General features: G+C 48.6%; 1 protein-coding gene across 1 annotated transcript; it reads right to left on the bottom strand.

Moving 5' to 3' along the window:
* Positions 1-5418: 5418 nt before the first annotated feature.
* On the bottom strand, positions 5419-5958 carry LOC121836981 (TNF receptor-associated factor 4-like). Its single transcript, XM_042292186.1, has one exon. It carries the CDS (start codon positions 5956-5958, stop codon positions 5419-5421), a length of 540 nt encoding a protein of 179 aa, XP_042148120.1.
* Positions 5959-12074: the final 6116 nt, after the last annotated feature.

Genomic DNA, 12074 nt, shown 5'->3' with positions numbered 1-12074 from the left:
ACGTACATCAGCATCTCCGTCACCTGTAATATGATCCCTCCCTAACCGCTTCGCATTTGTGGACAAATAAGGCATTTTAAGCGCGCTGAACAGCGTCAGCGCGAGCAGGCGCTCGGGATATCCAGGAGAATCTATCCCCGTCTCTTCCGCCATCTTGGAACTACCGCCCCGCCACCTATAGGGCGTTGGAGTTGCGAATAGTCTGGGCCATGGGGAGAGAATCAAAAGTAAGACAGCCCAAGTGCAGGGGCAAAGTAAAAACACAAGGAACATTTATTATATACATTGCTCGCATTTGACCTTTGCTGGATTCGGATAGTATTTCAATGGACTACACGGGTGGTATCTGTGGACTTGTTTATATCAACCCTCAAATAATGTATAACAACGTAAGCGAAGGTGTCTAGCTCGTTATTTGTCCCTTAAGCCCTAAAATTGAGATTTTACTTAAATCGAATTGTCCTGAAGCTAAAATACCAGAAGGTTTTCTCACGCAGACTGTCGCCCTTCACAGGTTCCACATTTTCTGCTGCTAGTGCTGCATCTACCACTGGACAGACGTTCGAATGCTTGCTTTTACTCCTGTTTTCCTCTGTTGTCAGAAAGTCCAGCTCTGTGGACTTTGGAGGCTAAGGAAGCTTTTGGGGACCTGCAGCAGTGTCTCTTTTAATTGGAAATGACAATTCAGACTAAACGGTGTATTTTGGGAGTACCCAAGGCTGGAATAAAGAATGACAGGAAATAGTATAAACATTCCATATTACGGCATTATTGCCGTGCATATTTTGGCAGTTCAATACATATATATCATACAGACAACTGGGGGCAATTCGGTCGTTTTTGCTGCTACCATACAAACTAATTTCCAGTAATTGTGCAGCTTCTAAGAAATATGCCTGCATACATGTATAAACTATATAATTAATTCACAAAGAAGCTACATTTATGTAAAACAACCCTGTTCCACGAGCACTTCCAAGATCATCAGACGCAGGGCCTTTAAAACATCTGCGAACCAGCGCATGCAGAGTGGCAGCGCAGAGTCGGGGTCGCGAGCTAATTTGCCGACCACCCAAAGGCCCATGATATAAATGCCACTTCAAATGCCTTGAAAGCGGGATAGTAAAGAATGTCCCTCCCTGAGGGTCAGGTTGTTTTGTCCCGGTCCTTCCTAGAAGTCGTAGGGAAGGGCCGGGCGATCGTGGACAGCCGCGAAAGATGGTCGCTTCTTGCTCGTTGGTGGTGGCGGAGCCTCGAAGAAAGACGCTCAAAGTCGGGAGCAACAGTTAATAAAAGCAAATGTATTACAACGTCAACAGCAAACTCGGTTACAAACCTCTACTGTCCGCTCACGGCAGTAGAGATACCAAAAATACCGCGCCTCGGCGCAAAGTGCCCACCGCGCACGGTGAGGCTCAAAGAAACTGTTTGTCGCTCGCGACAAAGCTGCGCGGACCGGCGGACCGCGGGAGATAACTTGCTCCGCGCGCGGGCTTGTTCAAACTCGGCGTTTTTCCGCCGGCGCGGTCGAGAAAACTCCCCGCTGACACAGGGCCTGTCCAATCAGGACAATTATACAATTCTATTGGCCCCAGTGCCAGCGGGTCCTCCACCAATCATAGAAAGGCCACCGACATTCCGAAGGGAGGCCGGACCTCCCTCTCTCCCCCGAAGTCGCCGACATGGCCCCGACAAGGTCGCCTCCCCAATTACCTCGGCGGCAAGGGCGACCACCCGCGAACAGAGGTTTGTTTACTTCCCACGCGGGGAAATCTGCTTCCACTTTCGGGAGCTGGCCTCCGCTTGCCGCCAAAGGGAAAGACAAGACATCGGGCGCCTCCGAAGGACGCTTCGGGTGACCGCGCCGCCAATTCCCCGAGCTCTTTCGGCTAAGCCCCTTCGGCCATCCCTACAGGGATGTAATATCGTCCTAAATCATAAACATGCAAGGAACAGATTTCCAGCGTCTGAAACACTTGCGCCACCGCTTCACCGACCCCTTGCAAGACTGCCTTGTATCGTGTGAACGGACGGGGAGGTTCATCGGCGGAATTGCCTCGGCCGATAGCTTTCGGGATTCGTAACCCAATTTTAAAGGTAAAAGGGACAAGCAGGCTCATAAAATGTACGGAAGCACGTCAATATCGGCCTAACTCAACGTCTTGCACACCGAGTAAACGAAGTCAAGGTCCTCGAAGAGTTTGCAGCACACAACGCCAAACCAGGAAACCGGTGCTGGGAAGCGAGCCGATGCGAGATCGCGGAGCGGAGTCCTCCCCCTGACGTCACGGTCCACCTCACCCAATTCGGGCGCGGCGACCGCAGCGACGCTTGTGCTCGCTCTCGGGGCTAATAGGAGGTGTTGGTCGGCCCCTCTCTCCCCCTTTCCCTTTCTAAGTTCTCTTTTTTGGGAGGAAACAAAAGTAAACAATCGTGTAGAGGTTACCCGTTCTTGTCCAACGTTACATTTTAGAGGAGACACAAGAGTCGCAGCGTAACCATTAAACGTGATTCTAGACAAAAAAAAAAAAAGGACAGCCGTTTTAACCTCTAAGGCAACGGAAAACCCTTGAAACCTTTAAAAACGACTTTGTAACTTCTAAAATTGAAGTTTCATTCATCTATAGGTAGCCATAGAGGGTACGCTGTTAAGAGTGTAGGCAAGGAACGCGCTGGCGCAACCTTCCCAGAATCCAGGACTTCAGTTGCGTCTGGTTGCGTCCCCCAGATTGCGTCCCCCAAGAAAACAGTCATAGTATCGTGTAGCTTAGAAGCACTCAAACCGCTGAATTTAACGCCTAATTGCTCTACTCAATTTGAATAAAAAAACGCTACAGCCCCAGCAAGCCAATCAAAGCATTGAAAAGATGCACGTGTCAATGCGTCATCATTTCTTGAGAGGCATCATGTGCTACGCTCCGTCGTTTTCATTGTCTCGAGGGTGCCGCAGCGTTGTTCCTTTGCCAAGTTTCCAGCTACTACACATAGTCACCATACTGATTAAGGCAGCTATGACGTGACCCAACCATTTGGATGCCCTTCCTAAAATGTGTTACAGCCTCGGTTCTTGGTAAGTTTAATCACAAATTACACAAGACCGTCAGTCGCCAGAGACATTCTTTCCTGACACCCATCATCAAGGACTTCCGCACGTCGTTCCCGAAGCCTCCTGCAGTTTCCTCCACACATTACAAATCGCAAGTGTCGGACTTGTTCAACTTGTGATGGAATAATTGGGAACCCCGGTAACAATACTTTCTGGGGAGGCCATTCAAACGCGTGATCCATATCATAATAACTGCCTTAATCTGTGCGGTATTTGTGTGAAGTGGCTAGAGTATGTATCTATAATCCGTATGACTAGTTGCGTGCAGTGCCGGCGAAGGAAACGCCAGGCGAGGGAAGAAAGGGCAAGCACCAGGAAGGCTGGGGAAGAGGAGAGAATCCTCTCCCTTTTAACGTGCCTATAAAAAACTTCGTTTCAGCTTCGGTCCGAGCGCGGCCGACGTTATGAGCCGAAGGGCCAATCAAACAGCGAAAGACGCACAACGTCATGGCGTGCTCTCTGCAGTTGATAGGACCAGCCGGTATTCGCCGTCTGTCTGTGCGTGCTCCTCCGCCGGCTAGTCTTATCAAGCGCAGAGAGCACGCCATGACACTGCGCTTTTTGCGGTGTCTGATTGGCCTTTCGGCTCATAACATAGGCCGCGCTCGGACCGAAGCTGATTCGAAGTATAGTGCTCTCCCTTTCTCCCCTCGCCCTCCATTGCACTCCTCTCCCGTCCCGCCTTCCTAGTGCTCGGCCTTTCTCTCTTCGCCTCGCGTTGCCTTCGCCTGCACTGCACACAACTAGTGACACGGCGAATGCATTCTGTGCAGGGGTGGCCTAGTGCATGTTATGCCGGAAAACGAGTCGAAAAAACGACGCCTGCACATATAGGAAGCTCGAACTTTCAATCGATTGGCTTTGAGGTGATGCATTCTGGCTGTTGAAAGATTAAGGCATAACTGAATTTTTGTGAAATATTAGACCTAACAAACTTGCGGGTGTAAACGTTAACACGTGCGTCACACTTTTCTTTTTTTTTTTTTTTTAAGAATCAGCTTGATTTTGTTTAGTCAGTGAAGAAGTTTTATTTGCTGCAATACTGCAGCCAATGCAAACAGATGAGCCCCATTTCGATTTTTCATATATGCAAACATTGAGAAAACAACATCCCCCTTTTAACAAGGTATGTGTTTTATTAACAGATCATCGAGGAGATCTCGAAAAGCATTGCGCCAAAAGGCAAGCATATGATACAAGACTTGAAAAAGGAAATTCTCCGGCAGGTTTTGAAAACACCTCCCTCCTGGAGATTGTGAGCCAAGTTCTTTACCGACTGAATCGTCAAGGGACTATTACTCTTCTTTAGTGCACTGCACTATCAAAGGGCGGTGTTTGATCTCGCATGAGAAATCAAAGATCATCGCGTTTGTCAGACATCAACCCGTTCGCAACGCCAAACGCAGGACGCCAGCGTTCGAACGCGCTCAAACAATACCCCCCCCCCCCCCCCTCTCCCCCCGGTCCCCCTCCCCCGGCCCTCCGCTTTCACTGCCCAGCTTCACCCAAGGCGGCGATTTTCATGTTGGTTTTGGCATCATCTTCATTTGCAGTTTTCTCAATAGCTATTTTGAATTTCGAGACATTAAAGAGCATAGCGTGAAGTCCGGGTATTCAGAAAATGGGATTTCTTTGGGGTTGTTCAAAAAACGGCCGGAGTACCTTTTTACATTACTTCCCAACACTGCTGTGACCTGAAAGAAAAACAAAAACAAAAAAAAAAAAAAGCTAGACGGTGAGTATGGAGACGCTGTGAAATATATATTTGTACTGTTATCCTTTCCTTCGGCGCCGCTTAGCCTAGTGTCTGAAGCAAGAAATACTGGGTATCCCAGGAAGCCGTGATCGCGTAACATGCCAGTACAGTTGAAGCTACAGCCCTGGCGGGCCAATGTGAATATGACTGCGTATCACCGGAGCGCGCCCCTAGTCCGAGAAAGTATCGGGCTTTTCGCTGCGTCATGCTCCAATATGTGTGCGATGCGCTCGTAATCGTCGCGCATTTCGAAGCCGTCGGCACGCAATCTGGGGCTTATCATTCGCCCTTTGCCGAGTTACGAGATAGGGTATAACCGTGGGCTCTCACTCTGCCGGCGCCGCCTGGCTGTTGCCGGCTGGCTATACGTGTGTGGCGTACAAACCTTCACTCCACGTGCTGCAAGGTTTCTTAACCACTCCCATCTTCGCCGGGACGTTGCGAGGGAACGCATAAAATGCAACCAATCCAGCAGGTCTACGGTGTCACGCTTTATTGAACTTTCACGCGTTAAATAAATGTGTTGACAAGAGCAGGAGGGAATGCACCAGAAACTTCACTCGACGTCATCCAGGACGACTTTCTTCGCCATCGCCTCCACGCTGTCTACCGCCGCAGTCTTGCAACTATCCATCAAGTGGTCCACGATTTTGCCTCGAGCAACTGAAGTACCGCAGACCCGGCAGGACACCGCGTGATACTCGCATGCTGAGTAGTGACCCTCGAGATCAGCGATGTTGCTGTCGCTCTTCAGCACGTACGCACAGCCGTGAGGGAAGTTAGGACATCGCATGCCGTACTCTCTCACGATGGCCCTCTCCGTAGAGGAGCTTGCAGTTGCGAAATTCGTCAAGTATATGGTCGTCTGATCGCGAGGACACATCGGAGGACTTTCGCTGCTGACGAGTTGATAGCACGAGCCGCAGAAGGTGTGGAGACATCCGGGAAGCACGGGCGCCATAGAAACCACGCCGCACAGGCCACAGATGTGTTGAGGAGGCGGCGGCCTCGAAAATTCGATGGGTCTGTTGTCTAGGGCCTTTGAGAAGCCACGCAACGTCCATGTTCGCTTGGTGTCCTTTTCTGCCACAGCCATCAGTAGTCTGAAAAATACGCGCAAACAAACTCATCGTATATTTTTCGGAAGTACCAGTAACATTGTGGTTTGCTATCATCTGGAAGAAAAGGGGCGTATTAGGGGCGGTGGCAATCGGTAGGTCGAACGACTTTACATCGAAAAGCCTCCCACGTTCGTTTTATCCACACACCCTGGGACGTTTCGTCGAACACAATGCTGTTGTTTTCGCAAAAAACATTTTGCTTCTCGCGGGGAGAGAAAGGAGGGGGTACCCAAGGTTTTTTTAAACACATCTCAGTGAATCGCGCCTTTAGCGGCTTCCAAATTTGACTACGCAGTCAGTAAAAAAAAATAAAAAATATATATATATTGTTCACGTATCGTCGTAGTAGCATTTGTCCACAAAACACCACAGTGCCGATGAGACGCATGTCCATGAAACATGAGTCCATAAAAAACTATTCACGAATCGTGCTTCCACAAAACCTGTTTCGAACGAAACGACACGGACCCGTTATGGGGGCGGGCGGGCGTATGGCCCGTCCGCCCCCATAACCGTCAAAATGCTACAAATTACATTCAAGATTTTGGTGAAGACGCCTTTATAGACCAAGCCTGCTTTGGTGACAAAGTCACCGCAAGAGAAGCAAACTCTTCTTTTCCTGACCACACTCACGGGGTGTTGAGCAACCGGTGTTAAAAGACACCAAAAGTGAAGTTTTGATATTCAAGAACGATCAGCAACCAATGGCTTACCCCAGTTCGGCCTCATCCGATGGGAAAAGCAACAGTGCCAAGGATGGGTGGTAAGCGACTTCGGCAATGCCAGCAGTGCTACGGGCTCCACTTCAAAGACCTTAGACCAGTTACGAGCAACGAGGCGTCAGATTATTCGCGACAGGCGGGAACGGCAGGGATGTTGCCAACTGTTTTTTTTTTTTTTCTCGAAAATCTGCACAGCTTGATTAAACCGTGCCTACGGCATGTATGACACTCACGAATTTTCTTTCTTTATGCTGCAGCAGCTTTCCCCCTGTAGGGACATCTCGGAGTTCCCGTGGCTGATATATATTTTTTTATTTTTTTTAGTGATAGTGCGGTTATTAAGTTAGTCATACCAGGAGTGCAAATAATTCGCAGCCAAAGCTACAAGCTGATGGGACCCAATCAGCCAGCGTCAAGAGCGATGATAGAGCACGTACAGTAACATGACGAACACCAACATAATGTTCGTCATGTTTGTACGCGCTCTATCATCACTGAGCCCCCTAAACAGGAAAGGCCCAGTGACTTGTTCTTTTGACGCGGTTCGATTGGTCCCATCAGCTCGTGGCGTCGGATGTTGCGGACTCGATATTCTGCAAGACTTTCCTCCTCTCAACTTTTTGAGCGAGGGAAGCGAAGGATGAAAAGAAGGGACTAATGGCGAATTCAAGTGGTCGTTTTGCAGCGCGCCGGGATCGACTTTAATTGGAGCGCGCATATTTCACTGGACGACCGGGATCGAAACGGATGTGTTCCACTCGTCGTTTTGGATCAGCTGCCACTTCAGATCTCCATCTGGATCAGAGAAAAGTCGCTCCGCCGATTTCAGCGGATTCTACCGGAAGCCAGCCTGGCCAGCCCTCAACGCGCACACGTGGCTTTTTTTCTCGCCAGGCATCTCGCATCGGAAGAATTCGCAACTTTCATGGCCTATACACCTTTCCAAGAAACACTCGGCCCCAGGGGCAACAAACCGTTTTCGAGCCCAGTCACTGGGTTTGAGGGTAGACTCTCACCGGCGTCCCTGCTAGCCCTAACCGAGTGGACTGTGATTTCGATAGGCGCAGCCTGCGCAGGCGCTGTTTCAAACACTGCTGGTGGCTAAATTCTCGTCTTTTCCCGCTGCATTTTGTGTTTCATGGTGTCGTATTTTCTAAATGACATTAAAAACGCATTGTAAAGCATTAAAAACATGATTTTTTTTTCTTTGGGTACGCGCGCGACAGAACGACTGCGATTGGAGTGTTAGTTGCCGTTGTCTTTTTACGATACGTTTTGACGGCGCCGACCGATCTGCCGCATGTCAAACGACAAAGCGTTCAGCTGTCGAAAATAATTTACAACAGAAGATAGCCGAAAGGCGTGCGTTTTTCACGCTCACAAATAACGCGTTTACCGATGGTCAGGACTGGGGCATATAATTTAGCAAGTGTTAACATTCGAACAATATACTGTACGTACCAAACGATGAAGCCTTGTCTGAAAATAATTTATTTGAGAAAGATCTCAAATAACACAGATACAGTCGACGACAGTCACATCTTGACGATCGGACAAAATCCGAGATGACTTCGTTTTGGGGCACATTTTGGGGAGAGCTTCTTTTTGTTTCACACCAGCACCAAGAAAAAGGAACGAACGTAACTAACTGGGCTTGGGGCCAACACATTCATCGTGCCAATACATCCATCAAGAAATTACGTCCAATTTCGTGCCATTAGATCCATCGTACCCGTACATCCATAGTGCCAGCACATCCATCGTGCCATTACATCCATCATGCCGTTACATCCATCCAGCCATTACACCCACCGCGCTATCATATCCATCGAGCAGCTTCGTCCAAAAACATGCCATTACATCCATCAATTACGCAGGTTTATTTTCTTGTTTAACTATGCTGTATAATAGTTCACATTATTTTGAAGATTCATACGTTAAATTGAATGTACAAAAGCGAGTAAAAGGACCTTTTGAGCATCATGCACTTTCTGCGGCCCTCGGCGTCTCCGAAGTCGAATACGGATTCTCGGCTCGTTGTTTCTTGTTTCCACAGTGCTCAAAATTTAGTTGCTGCTTTTTTTCACCCTCAAAGTTGTCTAAAGAGAAACTTTATTATAGAATTAGGATGGTACACAGAATTACACCTTCTATTTCGCTTTGAGAAAAAAAAATCTGAATATCTTATAGAATTTAGTTGTGATATACTAACGTTCTGGGGCTTACCGTTTGTTCCCTGTGGTTCCCGAATCAATGTGGAGAGCAAGCTGTCTGCTTCTTTTGCAGGCGTTGTGGTGACGTCAGAAAGACGCCGAGCTCTGATTGGTTCTGAGTGAAGGATAGTGGGTAGACCTCAATGCCAGGTGCCTTGAGGTCTACCCACTATTCTTCAATGATCGCCAGAGTTCGGCGTTCTGACGTCACCACAACCCCTGCAAAAGAAGCAGACGAACTTACTTTCCGCAAAAGAATGTGAATAACGCAAAAAACTCAATGGCGGCCATCTTGGCTTTTATGGATGCGCTAGCACGATGGATGTAACGGCAAGCTAGGCGCCGTCACAGATAGGATGAGCAATTACATCCACCGGGCAACTACGTCTATCGAGCAACTAGATCCAACGAGCAACTACATCCATCGTGCAGCTACATCCATACACGTGTCAACACATCCAATGAGCTAGTTTATCCACCGTGTCATTACATCCATCGATGGATGTAATGGCTCGGTGGATGTACTCGCTCGATGGATGTGTTAACACGTAATCCTGAGTCAGACTGACCTGTTTCCCACCCCAACCCAAACAACTATTTCTGGAGATGACTAAGGACTCTACGCGGATTATCTCTGGGAGGGGGAGAACAGTTGCCATTGTTCGCAAAATCGCGTCGAGGGCCGTTCGACGTCCTCTCCTCCTTCATTTTCCGTGATTGTCGAGCAGAAAGGCTTGAATGGCCAAGCACTTACCAGCCCTATTTCTCACAGTGGAAGACAACACAGAAAGGGCACCCAGCATGCATCAGAATAATTAAGTGAAAATTTTCAAGAGGGGCCAGAAAACGTCGAATGCAAAACCGCTAAACATAGGTAAAGAATCGCGCTGCGTGGGTTCCCACAGTCCAAGAGATTGGAAGAAAATTTCTAGCTGATAGAGGGCGCAAGAGTCGCATCACGCACCAGCCGCATCAGCAACATGGCGGTGGCTTAGGAGCGTTTTTTGGACAGGTGTATAGGGGCCGCGTTTGTTCCTATCAAAATGGCTGTCGTCTGGATGATCGTCGAGGAACGGAAACACGAGGTTCGATCTGCGACGCGCAAGTAAATTGAATTCTGTGAAACACGAGCAATATGAGAGCCTTCCGTCATACTTCCACGTCAGGAAGGCGTAATCAAGCATCTTTATCTTGAAGTAAATCATACAGGAGCTAGGGAGCGCGATTCTCACACCACGATATACCACCCTCGCTGAAAGTTGCGAATTTGTAATGGCCACTCGCGAAGTGCCGTATGTTTTACTGCTGCTGCTGCTTGATGACAGTTCGTCGTCAAGTTGCTTGAGCAGCTCTTCCAGCAGCAGCAGCAGCTCGAGTAGCAGCGACGACGGGAATTGCTGGTATGTCCCGCATGAATTCGACTGCCTTTTCAGACATCCGCAGAAGAAGCCGAAAATCGAGACGTACTTGGTCACCGTTCACGAGTATTCCGCTGAAGAGGCAAGTGGGCTACTCTGATGCACATCGCTTATCGACACGCATCTTTCACATTATGATTAACTTCGCTCGTGCGTTGAGCACGTGTTGCTAGCGCCGGGATTGCGAAGACATGTGCTTCGAGATCCGAGACTGTGGGAAGGGGATTCCCGGGAAGGTGAATCACGGGAAGTCATCCCCAATCCCGGAGGAGAGGTCATGTTCCACTGAGAATCCGGAAGTGGCCGACATCGTTCGGATCGCGTGCTCCATCTTGGATCTGGTCTACTGATCCCGGCGCGCTCCAAAATGACCCGTGGAATGGGGCTTTTCTGCGCGGGCTTGACGTCACGAACCTGCGGCGGCGCTGCGATCGCGCCGGAGCCGAGAAGTGTGGGCAAAAGGGTGCGCGTTTCGCATGGGCGGCACAGGATTTCAGCATACCGCGAAGCTGTGTTTCCGTTAATTTCACCGAAAGGTACAGAAAAAGTAGCAAAGTGAGTTTCCACAAGTTCCCGGCAGACACTGAAAGGCACAGAAGGTAGATAATATCCGTGGATCGAAAAAAATGGTCGCCTCGCGCGAACGACCGTTTGTGCGGCAAGCACTTTCTTGAAGGCAAGTGCGGCTTCCATTTCAATCTCCATCCCGAGGCTTGCTTATGTGCAGGGAAACCGTCGTCTGATCGAGACCACTCAGATTTTGTTGCTACGTAGTTCGCGCACAAAGCACCGGCCAAGCGCTCGTCGGAGGCTCGCTACTCCCGTGCTACCAAGCAGAAGTGGATCGGCGACAGAACGGCAGTGTTGTAGTCGCCACTGAAAAAAAAAGAGTAACGAAATACGTTACTCGTTACTTGCAAATAAAAGGAACACGTTACCGCTACCGATAAAAAGTAACACACGTTACTTCCGCGTTATTTCCTAAATTGTGATTCAACACGTTTTACTGTTTTGACGATACAGGTAAACATAAGCTCATGACTCAAGAAACATTATGTTCGTGCAGAAACTGAACATAATTACTTTATCTCTTTTTTACGGTTTCACATAAATACTCACGTGAAAAAACGCAAAGAAAAACGCGGAAAACTCAGAAATTCACATGGCTTGACGCCAAAAAACACGGAAAAAATTTAAGTGTAATTTCTTTAATACTCGGGAGGTAGTAACGAGTAATGCAACTACGTTACTTGAAATAGCAACTTAACTACGTTACCCGTTACTGTGTAGAAAAAGTAACGAGTAAGCTACTACGTTACTGAAAAAAGTAACGCGTTCCTGGTAACGTCGTTACTTGTAACGTGTTACCTCCAAGATCGAAGAACGGACAAAGCGTTACTGCTTGTCACGCCTTGTGGTCATCAGGGTAGAAAAAGTATATCATACCTTGACATGAAGACGCTGTCTGTTTTAAATCAATTAATAAATACACTTCCGCAGACCCACAGTTTGCTGATCCCGCCGGCATGCGGAAGCAGACTCGAAGTAATCGTAGGCCTCGAGAGACTTGTACGCCTGCACCTTGCCGGCCGTGAACTGGCATGACGAAAAGCTAAATAAACGACGACATGAGCCGTCGACTTCGGTGGCAGCAACTTCACGTCAGAAGTCCAGCAGGCCTTGTTTGCGGCGTACGGATCATCGAAGGCAACGCCGTCACGCACAGTTTGTTTCGATA

Source organism: Ixodes scapularis, unplaced genomic scaffold (assembly GCF_016920785.2).
Source record: "Ixodes scapularis isolate PalLabHiFi unplaced genomic scaffold, ASM1692078v2 PGA_scaffold34__4_contigs__length_609834, whole genome shotgun sequence".
Classification (NCBI taxonomy): Eukaryota; Metazoa; Arthropoda; class Arachnida; order Ixodida; family Ixodidae; genus Ixodes; species Ixodes scapularis.
Note: the sequence above shows the minus strand (reverse complement) of the source record. Positions and strands in the feature narration are given on the sequence as shown.